Source organism: Cyprinodon tularosa, unplaced genomic scaffold (assembly GCF_016077235.1).
Source record: "Cyprinodon tularosa strain WSP-4 unplaced genomic scaffold, ASM1607723v1 ctg642, whole genome shotgun sequence".
NCBI lineage: Eukaryota > Metazoa > Chordata > Actinopteri > Cyprinodontiformes > Cyprinodontidae > Cyprinodon > Cyprinodon tularosa.
In genome coordinates this window covers 840,560-860,117 of record NW_024039388.1, presented here as the reverse complement: position 1 = coordinate 860,117, position 19,558 = coordinate 840,560, and the positions used below count along the sequence as shown (strand labels likewise).

At 37.2% G+C, this 19,558-nt stretch overlaps 1 protein-coding gene across 4 annotated transcripts in view; it reads left to right on the top strand.

Moving 5' to 3' along the window:
* nedd4a (NEDD4 E3 ubiquitin protein ligase a) overlaps positions 1-19,088 on the top strand; it is a 37,583-nt gene extending 18,495 nt beyond the window's left edge. For 3 of the 4 annotated variants that reach the window (XM_038308624.1, XM_038308623.1, XM_038308620.1), the window contains 24 exons: positions 3,560-3,610; positions 5,691-5,752; positions 5,855-5,957; positions 6,859-7,019; positions 7,118-7,238; positions 9,081-9,239; positions 9,357-9,434; positions 9,622-9,741; positions 12,032-12,256; positions 12,552-12,629; positions 12,757-12,811; positions 12,910-12,968; positions 13,069-13,134; positions 13,226-13,455; positions 14,444-14,565; positions 14,655-14,725; positions 14,820-14,915; positions 15,011-15,084; positions 15,170-15,230; positions 15,304-15,363; positions 15,453-15,560; positions 15,689-15,785; positions 15,979-16,051; positions 18,285-19,088. In XM_038308624.1, the coding sequence (XP_038164552.1) occupies positions 3,560-3,610; positions 5,691-5,752; positions 5,855-5,957; positions 6,859-7,019; positions 7,118-7,238; positions 9,081-9,239; positions 9,357-9,434; positions 9,622-9,741; positions 12,032-12,256; positions 12,552-12,629; positions 12,757-12,811; positions 12,910-12,968; positions 13,069-13,134; positions 13,226-13,455; positions 14,444-14,565; positions 14,655-14,725; positions 14,820-14,915; positions 15,011-15,084; positions 15,170-15,230; positions 15,304-15,363; positions 15,453-15,560; positions 15,689-15,785; positions 15,979-16,051; positions 18,285-18,387 (2,433 nt within the window). In that variant the 3' untranslated portion in view covers positions 18,388-19,088. The remainder of the gene's footprint in view (positions 1-3,559; positions 3,611-5,690; positions 5,753-5,854; positions 5,958-6,858; positions 7,020-7,117; positions 7,239-9,080; positions 9,240-9,356; positions 9,435-9,621; positions 9,742-12,031; positions 12,257-12,551; positions 12,630-12,756; positions 12,812-12,909; positions 12,969-13,068; positions 13,135-13,225; positions 13,456-14,443; positions 14,566-14,654; positions 14,726-14,819; positions 14,916-15,010; positions 15,085-15,169; positions 15,231-15,303; positions 15,364-15,452; positions 15,561-15,688; positions 15,786-15,978; positions 16,052-18,284) is intronic. The other variant, XM_038308621.1, reaches the window with a different exon arrangement.
* Positions 19,089-19,558: the final 470 nt, after the last annotated feature.

The following is a 19,558-nucleotide window of genomic DNA, read 5'->3' as shown; positions in this document are numbered from 1 at the left end:
ACGTAAGGCCGTCCTATGTGCTCGTCCCCATTTTCACTCACCTGTGGTGAGTTTGACATTGTCGAAAAATTGCAAATCTTCTTTTGGAAAGTAAGCATGTATGAGCGATGCAAACAGCAACTTTTAAACAGAGTGTGCATGAGGAGAAATGGGCTTGTGCATGCTGTCACATGGGTTTAATAGGCTTTCCTCTCAAGAGAGGGTACAGGGTTTGTGCTTTTGTTCATTTCTTTTTAGGTGGAGAGGGCAGTTCTATTACAAAAAATAGTGAAAATCCTCCACTACCCTTAATTAAGACACTTCTGAGGCCTATTACTTGAGTGGGCTGCACATACAACTGTATAACATTAATGAATAATCTTTAAATAGTTCTGATAGTTAAATGATTAGAACCAACTCTGCTGCTCAGTAGTTCCCACAGGTTCTCCATGTTCCTGCTGTGGTTCTGACAGATGAAGATAATCATATTTAAGAAGCATCAATAACTGTTTAGATGTGCCGTGTGAATAAATATCTGTGATAAAGTAATAAACAGGTTACTGTGGTGGGTATAGATATGTGTCTGTACTATTTGTGTGTCTATTTTAGATCTATGTGCATGTAGTGAACCATTCTGAATCAATTCTAAACTCGACCCAAATTTAATCTTTCTTTCATTGTCTTTGAATAAAACTGTAAATGGGAAAAATACCCGGTTTTAGCCAGGAATGTGATGCATTTCAATACATAAGTAATATTAAAACGCCCAAATGATTCGGATTTACTGTGTGAAGCTCAACACAAAGTGTGACATAACGAAGCCTCGCTCAAACGGTCACGCGGCTGGGGTGAGCTCGAAACACTTCTCAGCGACACTTCTGCTACGGTCAAAGCTGTGTCGAGCAGAATGACTCGAGGCTAAAATCACTAAAGTGAGGAGAGAAAAATTATCAGACTTAAAATAAAATGGTAAAAAACAAAAACCAAAAAAATCTTAAATTTAAAGAAAAGTCTTGGTGTGTGCATCTATTTTATTAGAAATTATCTATGTCAACCTATAAAAGCTTAAACTTTAGCTAATAATCCCTCCACCCAGTGGTATAATTGGATACAATATAGATATAAATTAAATAAAATTTAAAGATCTATAAAAGAGAAAAAGTATAGAAAGTTCTTTTAAAATATGGAAATCTAAGGGGGGGAAAAAAAGAGTAAATCTTAGATCATGGTTCCTTATTTAGCTAAAAGTTAGTTTTATAGGAAAGAAGTTTGAAGAAATAAAGGCTGAATGTGTTCTTAAATAGTTTATGAGTGGCTTCAGTGCACTTTGATATTTGCAGCTCTGTGGAACTTTACTGGAAGGACCTAACATCGCTTCCTCAAAAGCAACTGCTTTATTGCGCTGAGCCAAGGTTCACTATGGATTATCAGACCTCTGAAAAAGTTTTTGTAATTTTACTATTTATTTATTTATTTATTTATTCATGCTTATCCAGGTTTATACTATATATAAATATAATTACAATATTTTTTCAGTTTAGAAGTGGAAACTTAAATGGTTAAAAATGCGATCTTCATTATTTTAGGTGACATTCTGTGAAATTAGTTTTTTATCTATTTAAACAATGTTGTCACTTCTCTTGCATTCAGATAATGACCCAATCAGGACCTCATTAGGATGTATGTTTTCCCCAAACTGTATGAATAAACAGGCAGGGTATCATTGGTTTCAATAGCCGTCATGTTAGCATTCCCTATACGCATAGATATGCTCCTATTAAGTACCAGGCTGTTCATATTTAATTACTTTCTCTTTTTTTAGAGACTGTTCTGGTAATTGATTTAAAGAAAACTAATATTTAACGTTGAGATTGGGATAACCAGCCTGTTGACTAGAGATTAAACCAGAATAATAATAATAATAATAATAATAATAATAATAATAATAAGAAACATATTATAGTAGATAAATCGTTTTGACTGGAGTCACATAACCATATTTTCCATTGGTAGTTGGCTATATTATAAAAAATCTATTTAAATCAGATGTTGTCCGTCGAACATCCCTGAGGGGGGAATTAATAAATTCTATGGTCAATATCTCCTTTTAACTGGTGCAAAACAACTGAAATAGAAAAAGTTAGTATTAGGTGAAGTGGTGAAATAACTTTCACTCTATTGTTAGGTTGGAAGATTGCCCACAAACCCAAGAGATCACAGCCATCCAGAACTGAGACCTTTGTTGTTTCCTATTATATTTCAGGAACTTTTTGCTTTCTTGCAATAGCTTTAAACATAAACATGACATTCTATACGCTGCTAAAATCATTGTAAACACTGTAAACAACACAATCTAGTGAATCCGAGGGTGTGTCCTTATGTTGGAGCACTGGAAGAGTTAACCGGGTGGTAGGTTGACTGTTAATAAATTAACTGGGTCATCATAATGTGAACACTAGTGCTTAAATATTCATCTTGGGACATTTCCAACTCTGTGTCAATATGCTCCACCTTCTGATTAGATTTTTATTGTTTTTTCTTTTTGTTTTTTGTTTTTTTAAAGTTTGTTGATGGTAAAAGAAATCCAATAATAAATTACACATTCCTGGTGCAATAAAAAGTTTTGTTTAATTGTCATGTCTTGTGAAAGATGAGTTAGTGCAGCGATAACTAATCTGAAATGAGCAGACAAAAAAAAAAAAAAACAATACTCATTTTGTTGGATGTCTTTATTAGTCACCACAGGAACCTGTTATCTCTCTGTTCAGCTGTTTCTCTTGATGACTCCGTCAGTAATCCTAGGTCAGGTTCTTCCTGCCCTATGTGAGAAGAAGTAAACATTTGAAAGTTTGACCTGTTAAGTGTTTTCATTTGGACATGAGGTGGACTCCCATTATGCATTGTGCTCACCTATGACGCTGCAGAACCGCCCTGTACAAAAAACAAGTCCTGTGTTTAAGGCTGGGTCAGGGTGTCTGGCTTAGGCTGCAGTATTTTGATCTCGGTCTCTTGAAATAACACAGAGCGGCTAGTTAATAGGAGCCGATAAACACATTCCTGCCATATGAAGTAGAAATATATACAGTAATGCATTATGTCAAAGGATAGTGGTCGTTTGGAGGTGAATGGTATTACTGTCAGCCTTTTCTTCTGTTCATTGCTATATGAGATTATATGAGACAGGCTGTTTGGGCAGGAAAACTACAGAAAAGTCACAACAGTTTCCACATGCTTTTTTGTGTGACAAAAGATGAAGTTAGACAGATTACAAACTGAACTTTATCACGTTTTGGTTTGATATACTTCCTTTTTTCTTAAAGAACATAAGTGCTTAAAAAAATGGAGGACATGGGCGTGCAGGTGGTGCAGTGGTTGGTGCGCACAACCCATGTATGGAGGCCTTAGTCCTGGATGCGGTTCGAATCCTGTGGTCCTTTGCCACATCTCTCCCTCTCTCTCATACCCCCTTTCCTGTCAGCCTTCTGTCAGAAAAATGAGCCACTAGTGCCATAAAAATTAACAAAGAAAATGAAGGACAGTCTTAATGATTCTCATGCATGTCCTTGTTTCTCCTTTTCAGACACGCGATGACTTTCTCGGACAGGTGGATGTGCCCCTAAATCAGATACCGGTGAGTTCTTGTTTTTAATAATGTGAAATGACCTTTATAGCTGGTCCAATTTCACTTTCACCACTGAACAGTAAATCTTAAGACTGTGAAAACAAAAATATTTCTCACATCTGGATAAAAAAAAAAAATGGGAGCAGATGATAAATCTCATATTTAGGAAATTATTGAAGACAATATTTGAACTTAATGGGGTTATCACAAAAAAAAACAACAACAACCAAAGTGGTTCCAAAACAAAATTATTTAACAAGTAAACCTGCAACTCTTGGTTATACCTTAGGTATCTAATATTAGTTTAGACATGACTGATGTCAGTCTTTCCAGCACACTGTTGTGAATGTTTTTCTCCATGTGGTGAAGGTGTCTTCATTCAGGACATCCAGAGTCTGGAGCTGACATCTTTGTGAAACTACCCTACCACCCCTTCCTAAATGCTTGCAAATAATAAGTCTTTTACCAGTCAGGTTTTATTGACTTCAGTTTTTTCCTGAACTGACAGGCGGTATGGCCGCTTTAACAAAGGAGATGAGGAATAACTCTTTAAAACAAGTTTCAGCTCCATTGTTTTAAATATAAATAAGTTACCAGATATTCATAGATTCACGTTGTGTTCCACTAGATTCTACAAAACCTGGTAATGATCCAGTTGCATTGAGATTTGTGCTGTTCAGATTCAGCTTCATACATCATGTTTCTTTTTTTTTTCTTGTTGAACCTTAAATTTAATCAGGTAATCTGGTCCCCTGCTTGTTTAAATTCAGACAGTCATACGCCGTGTCTGTAAAGGAAACAGTTTAAATCCCCTTCCAATAAAGAAAATTATAGATTTACTCTAGTAATTCAGTAGCCTGACGTAGTCCGACTCAATTCTAGTCAGAATATGAGTCTGATACTGCTCCATAGAGCTGTGATTATGGGGCGTGTTTTGAACGAACCAGGAAAAAAATGCCTCTGCACTCAATTGGATAGACCTACAACCAATAAGAGCAACGGAGTGCGTGACGTATCTTAAGCGAGGCATAGTTGTTGTCCACAAAAATCAAAGCGTGCAGTTTCACGCCTAGAATAAGAAGATGAGACTTGATCGCGTTTCTCTATTCCTCTTTTAAAATTAATTTGCTGTCGATATCTTCTAGAACAGAACTAATAGCAGAATGTACTCACCCAAACTCTCCAGCGGCAGCCATTATTGTTGTCACCCAAGCGCGCTTTGGTCACGTGGTTGATAACGTTACTCTTGATCATCTGTCCATCATCGTATAAAGCCCGCCCTGACAATTTGATTGTTCGGACTAAGTTCGGACTGGCACCCAGGCTAGTAATTCAGAACACAACACTGAAAAATGTAATCATAAACAAACATTTACTAAATGATGATTTTAGTAAAATGCAATATTGATTTAGATTTTTTATATAAAACAATAATTCTAAAAAATAAACTGTCCTGGACAAATCAAAGTGCCTTGCTCATGAAAATTTAACCAACATACCTATCAACAGGGTGAGAAATTCTGACTGAGCATTTCCTGACAATGATTGCATCAAATTACTGGCAGAGGAATCTTATCAGTCTTAAATGGAAGGGTTTGTAAACTTTGAAGCACAACTGTATATAGTAAAAAATAATGTACAGAAAAATCAAAGTAACTAAAAATGAAGGTAGAAAAAAACGTCAGAATAAGCCATTCAAACGCCGCTTTTTTTGCTCTTGAATCTGTATCTTGTCTTTTTTTTTGGGGGGGGGGGTGTTTTCCAAAGGCAAAACAAATCTGCATGTGTTATGTTTTTACTGTACGATCACTCATCCTCAAGCTCACCTACTTCTCTATATAAACATAAACATGCGCAAACTTATTCTGGTGTCTGTTCCACATCATTTTCTGTAGTTTTGAAAACAAAGTTGGCATGTTTACGCCACGTTTCTGCTCATGTTTAATTGTAAATACAAATTAGCTTCCAGCATGCAGTGCCAGCATCATTCCAGAATGCCATGTCGGGAAAAATAATGGTGTTATAATGCCATGTTGAGCTTTTTTTTTTTTTTTTTTTAATCTATTTTGGTTTATTTTGTTTCGTTCAGACAGAAAATCCTAACTCACAAAGGCCATACACATTCAAGGATTTTCTGCTCCACCCACGAAGGTTTGCTTTTTATTATACTTTTGTGTTGCTTTTTAAACATTCATTTAATTATTTTTTTTTTTTTGGGCTCTATCTAAACATTTTTTTTTTCTTTCGGCTTAGTCATAAGTCCAGAGTCAAAGGTCATCTGCGCCTTAAAATGACCTACTTGCCAAAGAACTCCGGCTCAGAAGAGGAATCAGCAGATCCGACAGAGGAGACAGAAGTAAGCCTTTGTGTATCGTATTTTTAGATTTGTCTCTGCAGGCATTCTTCACCTGAGGGGGGGAAATAGATTACAAGACAGTATCTGATCTCATTAGTATCTCTTTGAACTTTGAGATCAACATTTAGAATATAAATATATATATATATATATATATATATATATATATATATATATATATATATATATATATATATATATATATATTCCTCTTTCAATACAATTAGTTTCCCCTGATAATAAATCGGTGATTTCATAAATTTTGAGTCTGTGTTTAATAAAGTACTTTGAACAAGTATTAAAAATATTTAACATTTATTTTGTCTAATTTCCTCCCAATATTTGCTCTATTTTATTTGGATTTTATGCAAAATCGAGAGGGAATTGCACAAGTTGGAAAAATGGTTGAATAGTAATGTTTGTGCATTTGTTATCAGTTTCCTTTCATCTGATATGCAGCAACACAAATTCGTTTCAGAGAAAGTATCTGTAGGCCATTGAAAACATGGAAAAATGGTGTCTTGTTTGTTTAAACCTAAATGTAATGAAAAATACCATCCGGAGCTTGTTTTTGCTATATTGCTATTTTTATTTTATTGCTATTTTTATTCTTCTGCAAGGATGGTAAAGCTGATCACAGTTGATGGAAGATGGGTGGCGTTAAACGCAATATAATGGTTTAGAACAACCTATCTATCTATAATAAAGGTTGAACCTTTTAAACCTATGGACCTAAATTAAGTGTTGGAGAACTAGAAAGACATTTATATTGTAGTCTGATGGTGTAACATAATTAGATGTAAAAATGTACATGATAACGTTTAGGAGGTTTTAGCTAGTCGTAGTTTTCATTGTTCTCTTCCTCTATTTAACCCTTCTGTTTTTCTGAGTTGCTGTTTAGCATGGCTGGGAGTTTCTGGGTCAGGACACTTCAGGTCCCAGACAGAGCCAGCTGCTTCCTCCTCTGCCTCCTGGCTGGGAGGAACGGCAGGACAATCTCGGAAGAATCTTCTACGTCAACCATGTGACCAGAACTATGCAGTGCCACAGACCCACAATACAGTAGGATATCCTCCAAGTCTTAATGAGTAACATCATTTCCTCAAAGTCATTCTTAATGGAAGAGATCTAACATGTGTGTTTCTATGTGTTGTACAAAGGGAAAGCAATGGTGAAAGTCACAGACCACAGAACTATAATGTTGATGCGGAGCATGCCTTGAATACACGCAGACAGATCTCCGACCATGATGAGACCACCATCCCACACGAGCCTCCAGAGGTAACCCAGTTCTGTTTTCTGTTCTACTCTCTAGTAGAAGATGATTGTTTTTTTTTTTTTTTTTTTTTTTTATGGTTCGACAGACCTCAAAACTTTGCTCATGATAACTAGATCTTTAATGACTGTTGAGAGGTTAGGCTACACTTTGAATAAGGTTATAGATATATTAACGATACCGACCACCCTAAAGCTTTATTCATACAAATATCACCAGAGGACAAGGCAGAATATCCCTCGGATATCAAGTTACATGACGTGGGTTTTGGAATTTGATTCAATTTATGTTCAAATGTCCCACAATTAAAAAATAAATTGTTAAACCTTACATCTACAGCAGCTTCAAAGGCATATTTTTACCCTTCATATGTATGTAGGGAAAAATCCCTATAGCTAGTTCTCACTAACAGAGTATAGGTTGTAATCCTCTCACTTTGACATTTGATCTATAAAAACTGTTTTCCATTACCTGCTTGATAACAAACAGATAATAGTGACAACCTGGTCTAACGTGGTTAAAACTATGCACATCAGATATTTGCCTTGAGACTTTAAAAACAGAACAAACAAGGAAAAGAAGAGACATAATGTTCTGGTTGATCAGATCTGAGACATTCCTTCTAGAATTTGCCTGAGTTAACTGTGTAAGTAGCAGGTACTAAGTTTTATTGTTTAACTTGGGAAAGAAATCAAATAATTTTAGCCTTTTCCCTTTCAGGTTAGGCAAGAAATCTATATAAATGACCAAACAGTTAAAATCTGAGTTTAGCTGCCTTAAAATCTTTCATGCAAGTATAATAAAATGTTTTCACATTGCTGTACCTTTAAGAAATTTTAGTAAACTATTCCTCACTCAGCTCCATTTCCCACAGCTCCTTGAAAAAATCTGCACTGATTGAACCTCATTCAGAGAAGCCTTGTATGGATTCTTTTATGATAGGTTAGACAGGTATAGTTTGCACTATTGACTGCATTGGGTCTGTTTCTAAAGATTGTAAATGATATGTGAATGATCCAACCATCATCGATTAATCGATCGTGTCTTGTCTGGCAATGTGGCAATAAGAATTTTTGCTTTAATGCCAGAAAGAGCCCAACAGATTTTACTCACACAAGTGGAACATTATCGCTTTCGCCCTAGTGCTCGGCTTGATCTATATATTTAATTAGTTTTATTATGGTTTATGTAGGGAAAAATTCATGTTATGTGGGCATTACAAAAAAAGGAGAGAACGTGAAAGAAAGAAGACAAAAGAGAGATAATAACAAAACATTGGTCTGCTTCATCACCTGCAAAGAGAGATGCAAAAAGGAAAGCACAACCAACTGATATAGAAGTACAGATACAATACGGCAACATACAGTGTTAATCAATAAAGAATGCATAAAGTTAGCTGAAGATAAGAATCAGCGACTATGTAACAGGATCAAAGCATCTTTAGGTGTTTGTGAGAGTGCGGTTGTGTGTGTGTAAGGTTTATCCATGGGGAAAAGACTCAATTGAGGTGAATCAAATAGAGGTCACACTCCGTAGCTCTACAGGCAGGTCCTTGAAAGTCTGAAGCATACAGAAATTGTCAGTACCTTTAAATTGGGTAAATAATGTTAGTTTATTGCAGCTTTCTGCTTCATTTCAAAGATCCATTTCTCATTCAGAATTCATAACTTATTAGTTAGTTATGGAATAAATAATCCTGATGCTTGATATATACGTTACTCTTTAGCGTTTTTCTTGTTTTTAAAGTAATGATTTACACTTCTACTCCGTTATTTTCCTGTAAACCACCTTGAATTACACTTCACTTGCCTCTTAACCTTAGAGCCTTTGTGTCTCTTATGTTTCAGAGCTGGGAGATCATTGCAGTGGATGAATCCACATTGTATCCCAGAAACAATCATGTCCCTCCATCCCATGAGCCTCCAGCGTTCTCGTCTCTCAGTAACGAGAGCAGCAACCATCGCGCCTCACGATCCTCAGCTAGAGAGCTCCGCAGTGCCCAGAATGTGAGTATTTGTTTTAGAAGGGTGAGATTGCAAACCACCTTCTTTCACTGAGTGAGGGAGGGAGGTTATAAACGGATGCAACTGAACCAATAAAGCATTTTATATCTTCTGCTACAGAATCACACTAGTAATTCAAACCATTCCAGCCTCAGAGAAAGTGCTTCAGTAAGAGAGGAGCTTCCTGTAAGTCCCGTGGTGAGTATTTCCCACTTAATAATATTTACTCACTTAGTTTAACTATGTCACACACTAAACCTCTAGTTCTAACGATATGCCTTCCTTTTCAAAGTTGCTGTTCCATATTTCCCTGCTGGGTTCTGTATAAGTGAACTCAGGAGGAACGCACCTCTGATCAGTTTTACATGTTTGTTCTGTTGAACAGTCGCCTCCAACATCAGCTCAGTTGCCTCCAGGCTGGGAGGAGAAGCGTGACAAAAAAGGAAGACGGTACTATGTCAACCACAACACCCGAAGCACCACATGGGTGCGACCTGTTTTTCAGGTACACGGCTTCCTTATGTACTCCTCTGTTCTGACGCTACATTTTGTGCATGGTAAATGTACTGTGAAATAGCACTCTAAAATTCACATATTTTTGCTGTGTGGATGTATAGTTTAGTCCATTATAGAGCAGAAGAGTCACTGAGATTTACTCAAGTAAAGAAAACCTCATAAACAACAGTAGACATTTGTCATTCATTTAACAAAATGCCAATACTTACAATCTTAACCGTTACCTCTGTGTAAAGGATTTAAGGGGACATGTAGCAGCTAGGCAGTGTTGATTAAAGGAATAGTACACCCAAAACATGATTAGCCTTCATTTTCTACTCACCCCCATGCTGAACAACACTCTGGAGTACTTTTTTGATATCTCAAATGCATCTGGAGATCTGGGAGGCTTCTTGCTGTCTGCTGACATTCAAATAATGGAGGTCTATGGTGACCGAGACAGAAAGGTCCATAAAAGTCCACAAAAAACGTGTCAATATTCCTCCATACTGCTCTTCCAATGTATTCCAAGTGTCCTGAGTGGGTAGCATCCAGAATTTACTCGAAACAAAGTCATTTAGAATGTTTTTAGAGCATAAACAGTAGTGTATAGGATTTCCTGAAAGCGCGCACATGCGCGCTCCCGACGCTACGGAAGCCGGCAGACCAAACCAGCGCATTCAGCTCGGCAAAGAACTCATGCTCTTCCTCAACACTGAAGTCCTCAGACATTTTTCTTTCGTTGTTTCTTTCTTTGCACAGGTAAACAGCACATTTCTTCTTCTACGCTTGCATTATTGGCAGAGCAGACGCTGAATGCGCACTTTCATCTGGCTTGGTCTGCCGGCTTCCGTAGCGTCATGAACGCGCATGTGCGCGCTTTCAGGAAATCCTATACACTACTGTTTATGCTCTAAAAACATTCTAAATGACTTCGTTTCGAGTAAATTCTGGATGCTACCCACTCAGGACACTTGGAATACATTGGACGAGCAGTATGGAGGAATATTGACACGTTTTTTGTGGACTTTTATGGACCTTTCTGTCTCGGTCACCATAGACCTCCATTATTTGAATGTCAGCAGACAGCAAGAAGCCTCCCAGATCTCCAGATGCATTTGAGATATCAAAAAAGTACTCCAGGGTGTTGTTCAGCATGGGGGTGAGTAGAAAATGAAGGCTAATCATGTTTTGGGTGTACTATTCCTTTAAATGCACTTAATAGATCAAAGAGAAGAGTGGCTTCCTCTGTAAAAGCAGGGTTTTTGCTCAAATTGAAAATTTGTTTACTTTGTTCTGGCAATGATGGCTAAAGCCCTCTCCTAACTGGGTTCTGCAACAAGATGGTAATTGCAAATACGGCTGCAAATAATGGCTGAACAAAGACAGATTGAAGGTGTAGGAAGTGCATGGAGAGTCCAGGGCTACAGATGGTGAATATTTCACACGCCTTCATTTCTTAAAAAAAAAACAAGCTATCCATTTATAGATACCTACTTACTCCTCAGGTGTGGTTTTTTTGGGGTTTTTTATGGGCATTGGGGATCACTAAATTAAGGCAAGGTAGATTTATTTATATAGTACATTTTAGTAGTCAGATGATTCACAGCGTTGTACTTGATAGGAAAACTCACTGGAAAATTACAAGATAGTTTAAAAAAAGATAATAAAATGAAAGTTTTAACATAACTTCAACTAATAATGTTTAGACAGCACAGTCCATGGCCACTCTATTCAAATACCTTTTGCAACTTAGGTTTTCAATACTTTTTTAGTTTACTTCTTTAGTTTTCTAGATTATTGCACATAAGAGCTAAAAGCTGCTGCTTCATGTTTGTTTTTGGGTATACAGTGTAGATTTGATCCAAAAGACATGAGAGGCCTGGGTGCCGGATAAACTAACTGCAAGTTAGTAAAGCATTATAGTGATAAGCCATTGATCTATTTCTAAACTAATAGAAGTATTTTGAAGTCTGCTCTCAGAGATATGGGGAACCAGAGTAACGACTTTAGAACTGGAGTGATGTGTTCCACTTTTTTTTTAGTTTCAGTTAGGATGTTTTAGAGACTAGTGACTTATTGATGCATTTACAGCAAAAGGTTATACACTTTTGCTTAATAAATATGAAACAGAGTTATTGCCTTGGCTTCATACTCTGGAAAAATACAGTAAAATATAGTTCATGTCTTTTATCATGCAAAAAAAACAAAAAACAAACGCTGTTTATTATTTCCTGGTTGAGTGAACACTTCCAGAACCTAAACATTTGTTGTTGGGTTGTTGCTACTTTGTTGGACAGATTTCTCCAGAGGAAACAGCCGCAGCACCCACTGGATCAGCTCAGCCTCAGAACCTCGGCTCACTCTCCCAGCCACATCTCAGACCTGGAGAGTCGTCTCAGTCCAGGCCGACTGTGGAGGCCACCACACCGGAGACTGGATCCTTACCCCCGGGTTGGGAGGTGCGCAGTGCCCCTAATGGAAGACCGTTTTTTATCGATCATAACACAAAGACGACCACCTGGGTAAGTATTTAGCAGACCAGATCTGTAACAGTTTATTTATAGATGAAAACTCGCCTCTTGTTTTTTTTTTTTTTTTTCTTATAAACAAAGATTCCTGCAGATTTTGTGGGAAATTTTATGAGATTTAAATATGAAATTTAAAGAAAAGTAAAACATGAAGGCTGTAAAATAAGCAAACAAAATATAATTTGTTGAAAAGTAGCTTTACCTTTTAATCTGCATCAATGACAATACTGAGTTTAGACAGCATGTATATTTGAAGGTTTCCTCTACGTGTTTGTGATCGTCTGAACAGGTAGATCCAAGGCTTAAGGTTCCTGTGCAGATGAGAAGGACCGGCTCCCTTGACCCCAATGATCTGGGCCCTCTACCAGTAAGCTCTTCTTTTACAGACATTCAAAAACAACATGGCTGCTTACTTCTGTATATGTTTTTATTTCATGGGATAGTTTATAGATATGAGGTCCTGTAACATGTTTTTGGATGTTTTTTGTTTCCAGCCTGGTTGGGAGGAAAGAGTTCATAGTGATGGGAGGATATTCTACATAGATCACAGTTCGTATGATTTTTTAAGTTACAAACTGGAATCGTTGGGTATTTAATATTTTATTACTGTCAGGAGATGACATTTAAAAATATGTTTTATTTAATAGACACTAAGACCACACAGTGGGACGATCCCCGATTACAGAACTCTGCTATAACTGGTCCAGTGAGTATAAAAAATAAAATAAAATACATACTTGTAAAACTTTTAAACAAATCTGTAGAGATTTTTGTCTTAATGCTGATGGGTTTTTTTCTTTTTACAGGCTGTGCCTTACTCTAGAGACTACAAACAGAAGTATGACTATTTCAAAAAGAAGCTGATCAAACCGGTGAGTCTCATCAGACGGTAATAACAACTGGGACTGAAGTGTAAATCTGATACTGCGTATTACAGCTGAACACTGTTCGTTTCCCTCACAGTCCGACATCCCAAACCGCTTCGAGCTGAAGCTGAAACGTAGCTCTGTGCTTGAGGACTCCTACAGACGCATCCTTGGAGTGAAGAGGCCAGAACTGCTGAAAGCTCGACTCTGGGTGGAGTTTGAGGGAGAAAAAGGTCTGGACTATGGAGGTGTGGCCAGAGAGTGGTTCTTCCTCATGTCCAAAGAGATGTTCAACCCGTACTATGGACTGTTTGAGTATTCTGCCACGTAAGTTTAAAAACTGGTACTCTACAAACTCTGTCTTTATCTTCAATATTAACAAAAATTTCAAACCACACATTAACTTTATGATTCATTTTTTCTTTTATTTAATCAGGGAGATCTCATTGAGAATTTTTTTTTTTTTCTCTCCCAAATTTTCTGGTAGCAGACTAAAAATATATGGAAAATTAGCATATTTTATAGAAATGTAACATTACAGAAATATAACTTTTTGAAGTAAAAATCTAATTATAGACGTTATTATGCCTTAAAAATAGAGGAAAACTAAACCAACTTGATTATCTGAACTATTTCAAATGTTTATGAACTTAAAGATATAGACGAGGATCTTTTATTTACTTGTTGATCATCTAAATAAGTGGTCCTCCTATTTGTCAATCATTCTGGTGATATGTTTACATAAGGCCGTCTTACATGCTCGTCCCATTGGCTAATTTTTTTCTGCACATGCGCACTTTCAGTCATGTATATCTGTGGTGAGCTACGGTTAAATACAGACATTGAAGCTCACCTGTCTTCCCGTGGTTCTTAAAAATGGCCGTAGGTCGAAAGAGAAAAATTGAGAAGAAAAGAAAGGCCTCAGAAGAGACAGATATATTCTGGAATATATGCACTGCTGTGCATTTGTTGCACAGTAGTGTAAAAATGAAAAAGATGTTTGTTCTCTTGATTTAGAAGATGTCATACCCTTTTTCCATCCACAGCAGAGCAGGCCTGTTCCTGTTTAATATTGATGAGCTTGATTCAAGATGGCTTTTAATCAGTTAATCTAACACAGCATTTTCACAGAAGGCCCTCTGTAAAACACCTGGTGCCTCATAATACTTCAGATGAGCATCAGAGTGAAGACTTACCATGATATCCAACACTGCTGCACAATGAAACATGTATAAATGCTAAAAACACTTTAGCAATGTTTCATTTTAACGACAAAGCTGAGTTTTTTTTTTTTTTTTTACCTGAAATCTTTCAGAGACAACTACACACTGCAGATTAACCCCAACTCCGGTTTGTGTAATGAAGACCACCTGTCTTACTTCAAGTTTATTGGTCGGGTGGCTGGCATGGCGGTGTTTCACGGCAAACTACTTGATGGTAGGTATTTAAAACTGAAACTTGGTTAAATAAAAATAAACTTCTGCAGCTTTAATAACAACGGGAGATTTTTGTTTATCTTTCTTAAGCATTCTTCATTCGGCCTTTCTACAAAATGATGCTGCAGAAGCACATCACACTGCAGGACATGGAGTCTGTTGTGAGTGTCAACACATTTATTGAGGATTTAGGAATTGAGAATCATCTGGAACATTTTAGGCACTTAAAACTGCACTTTTTTTTTTCTTATTTAGGACAGTGAGTACTTTAACTCCCTAAAGTGGATTTTGGAGAACGACCCAGAAGACCTGGACTTGAGGTTCACCATTGATGAGGAGCTGTTTGGAGAGGTGTGCCTGACATCTTAAACGTCTTTCTCCACACATTTAATATGAGATGTGGCTCATGATGAATGATAAACATCACCCTGCTGCCTTCTTTACAGACTCACCAGCATGACCTAAAACCAGATGGCTCAGAGATTGTTGTCACCAATGAAAACAAGGACGAATATATCGAGTAAGGAGCAACATCACTCAACTAGATTATCTTTCAAGAGCTTAGCGGGGACTCTTAAATAATGTCCTGTTTTTTTGTTTGCCAGCCTGGTGATGCAGTGGAGATTTGTGAACAGAATCCGGAAACAGATGACAGCTTTCAAAGATGTAAATTTGTTTGATTCTAAAGTGATAAAGTCATTGAAAATGAACAGAGAATAAGACTGCTAATTTGTTTCAGGGATTCTTTGAGCTCATACCAAAGGATCTGATCAAGATCTTCGATGAGAATGAGCTTGAGGTGAGTGTTCTCTTTGAGATGTTAAAAGATTAAAGTAATTTCTCTGTAAACATGAATTTTAATCTGCATGCCTTTATTTATTCCCACAGCTGCTCATGTGTGGCCTTGGAGATGTGGATGTGAAGGATTGGAGGCAGAACACCAAGTACAAAGGTGGTTACTGTGGTGACCACGTAGTTATCCAGTGGTTTTGGAAAGTAAGACAGTTTTTCTTACCTTCAGCTGAGATGTATACAGTTCCACAGGTTCCCCTCAGTTTGACTGTAAGGGAAAACACTTTCAAATTAATTTTGTTACCCTAAAATCATTGTTTTGTGCTGTATAGACTGTATTACTGATGGATGCAGAAAAGAGAATCCGGCTCCTACAGTTTGTGACGGGAACATCCAGAGTCCCAATGAATGGCTTTGCTGAGCTCTATGGTGAGTTAAAAAAATTGATTTCCCCCATTTCACTTAGGAAGGAACATCTTATACAAATAAAGGTTTTACCTTATTTAAACTTTAAAATCCTTTACATATTTTTCTTCTGCTGAAGGTTTGTTGTTGTTTTTTATTTCTGAGTTGATTTCAGTAAATACATGTTTTTTTTGTTTTTTCTGGCTTTATTTTTCAGGGTCTAATGGACCACAGCTGTTTACCATTGAGCAATGGGGCACGAGTGATAAACTTCCCAGAGCCCACACGTGGTAAGCACTTTGCTTCTCTAAAATAAAACACATTGTTTACATTAAAAGTCTGCCCCTCTTTTAAAAACCACTTGTAGATCTAAATATGTTCTTGTTAATTAGCAATGGAGGCAACTTTACTGAAATCAGCTGAAAATTTGAAGTCTTTTGCAGGACTTTTTTATTCAGATGTAAAGGCTCAGCTTGTCGTGCTAATAAAAGCAAAGGAACCTGCCATTACATGTCTTACTGCAAGTCTGTAGCTGAAGAGGATTTTACCCCAATACACTTTCTCCAGATCCTTTTAATGTTTTTTTTTTTTGTTTGTTTGTTTCTTAAGATGATTGAACTATTTTTGCGTTGAGGTTCCTCTAATGGTGCGTTCACACCGGAGGCGGTGACAACGGGCAAGTTTGTGGATTCCCATTGTAGTCCTATTCAAACTGTGCGGTGAGAGCATTCCCTGCTCCGCCCTCACCTTGTGCTACTAGATAGTGGTGTTTTCAAACAGCAGCACCCCATGGAGAGAGGGACTTGTCGTAGGCGAATCATTTTTTACTCCAAATGGAATACAGTGATAAATATTAACAAAGGTAGAAATAAGGAATGAGGTCTTTAGGTGGCTTTATAAAAAGCTTTTTTACTTTACTCCTGCACTGGAGATGATGAGCAGTGCACTCCTGCACTGCTCATCCTCACTCATCTCCAGCACTGAGGCCGGTCTATCATTGCCCAGTATCACTGCTTTCTGCAGGAGTAGATTTACAAGGAAGTCCCGCCGAATCCGGCCAAATCAGAGCTGCATCTGTATGAAGCAAAATTAACACTTTTGAGGCTTTTCCAAAATATGATGGTCTCCTAAGGAGATTCAAATGTTGTTCATAAGGAGCAATTTAGCAGTAGGCCGTGATGTTAAGTCTCACCTGTGCTTTTATTGTTAAATACCAACAGCAAGACCTTGACAGGAAATGACATGGGGTTGCCAGGGGTAACGGTTAGTCCAAAGCATTTAGCAAATGACCATTTTAAATGCACAAACCTGCTCTAATGAAGCAATAACTATTTAGTCTACTTGATACGTTTTTTTCACGTTAGTGGAGTGTCAGCTTAGCACAGCTGAAGCTCCTCGTATTTGATGATGCAGTCCAGGGTGTTAACACAGTGCATCTGAAATGCCGAGCGGTGAACTACCTGCGGGGCTCACGGAAATCACCGCCTTTACCGCCTACTGTGTGAACGCTTCATTAGGCTTTTCTGCTTCCGCTGTCCATTACTCCTTTTGTGATGAGATATCCTGGTCTTGTCATGGCGACAATGTCAACAATTGAATGTAGCTTTCCCCGAACAGCCCACGCTGTTTATTTGTCCAGTCCTAATGTTTGAACTCTCTCTCTGATTAATTTGCTTTATTTGTAGCTTGCCAGTGCCCTAGTTCTCATAAACACAAATTATTTTATAGTTGGATAGTAATCAACGCCTCTCATAGATGGAGGAATTAACTGATCACCATGTTTAAAATTGCACAAGTAGTTTGCCTGATTTAAGAACTTAAAGAAAAGGTGCCAAGTATTGAGTTTCAAATTTAATAAAAGGTCCGGAAAGGTTTAATAAAGGTATCAGTTTTCATTGACGCTAAGATAAATACACCTAACTCTTGAAAAGTAATCCTGCACAAAGGTATATAAGGGATACAGCAGATAAGGGGATCAAACATTTATTTGTTATAATGATATCATTTTGGGACTTTGAGCTGGTTCTTGGCTTGTGGAAAACTAAACTGTTATTTTTGTACTACTGGCTAAGAATTGCCTCAAAACCGACACCGGTTAAGGTCTAGAACTGTGTTGGTGGATCTAGCTATGCTGAATTCTGCTAGCTGCATACAGACTTAGAATAGAATACAATGAAAATGGTTTATTGATTCAGGGGAATATTTATTGTACTGATTGTAAGTCATTTATCGCCATGACCCAGTCAAAGGTCCTATACTGCTTTGCAGAACAATGCACTGCAGTAATAACTCATGGCTTCTTAGCTTCAGAGGTTGTGAGTTTGGTTTGGTTTTAAATGCATTTCAAGTACGCTTTTTCCCTTGCTCAAATTTTTCCATATATTTTTCTCAATACTCACTGAGTAACTGACCTTCAGTGGCTTATCCACCTTATGAAGAATAAGTTAAATAGTTTTCTAGACAACTGCAGATACAACCTCACATTTAAAAAAACCCTGATTATTTTCCTTCCATCTCCTAAAGCTTCAACCGCCTGGATCTTCCACCTTACGAGTCCTTCGAGGAGTTAAGGGAGAAGCTCAACATCGCTATTGAGAACGCGCAAGGCTTCGATGGGGTAGATTGAAGAGCGTGTCTGGACAAGGGGAGCTGACATTGCTGCAGTCAGAATGGATCCGATGAGGATCTGAGCCTGCCAGCTGTGTGAGAGATGAGGAGAAAACCACATGGCCATCCCTTGGTCCACTGCTGGAGCACACAGGAAGAAAAAAAGTGACGGATATTTCTATATCCACATCCTTTAAAGTTTACAAATCATATCTTTTTTTATATGGAGTCGCTCAGAAGTGTATTTATTTACTTGTATTTGTTCTGTTTTAATGCTCCGTTGTGTTAGAGGTTGATTATTGTTAGCTTATATGCATAAATACTGTGAATGTGATCTTGGAGACGAGCTATAAATTCATGCCTTGCTCAATGAAGATATCTCAGGCTTTGGTTTGGAATATTACATCAGCATCCTGCTTTAGGAAAGGGATCTGACTATAAAATACATAAAAAATCACATAAAGTTATCAAACATTCTCCTACCAGAGGGAAATATGTACCTGGAGAAATTTTCTCATTCTTCTGCTTAACTCTATCCAAAGATACGTGGGAGTCTTTCTGCTTTAGGACAACGAATGAGTAAAAAGCTGTTTGTTTTTAGATGTTTTCCACAGCATGTTAATCGGTCACTGCCAGCTGTAAGGATAAACTCCTCAATAGACAAAATCAAATTCAGCATTTTTTTTTTACTTTTAATGCTCTGCTTTCTAGATAAAAAAATAAAACAATGTAAAACATAGTAGAAAAAATTCATCATAAATTATTCCTAATTCTTAAAATATATCTACAGCCGTTTTGCTTCTTTTTTTTTTTTAGAAATGCTTTATTTAAAAAAAAAAAAAAAATCTTGACTTGCTTCTTTTCTTGACTACATGACATCCTGGTCTTTTCATAGAGAAAGGGAAAGTTATATAAGGATACTTTCTTTTCTGTATACATTTTTCATTCCAATATTTCAGATGGGTGGATGCATGGAACTTAATGCCATCTATAGCTGACATGGTTACATACACATTTGAGCGATATCATTTAATCTTAATGTGTAAAATACAATATTAAGGTAGCAATGTACTGATACCTGGACCAGTAGAAAGCTTCAGTAGCTGATCTGTATCTATGTATTGTCTGTGTAGTCCACAACAGACAAGAAGTGACTACATACAGTATTGGATTGTGCTCAAATACTATGC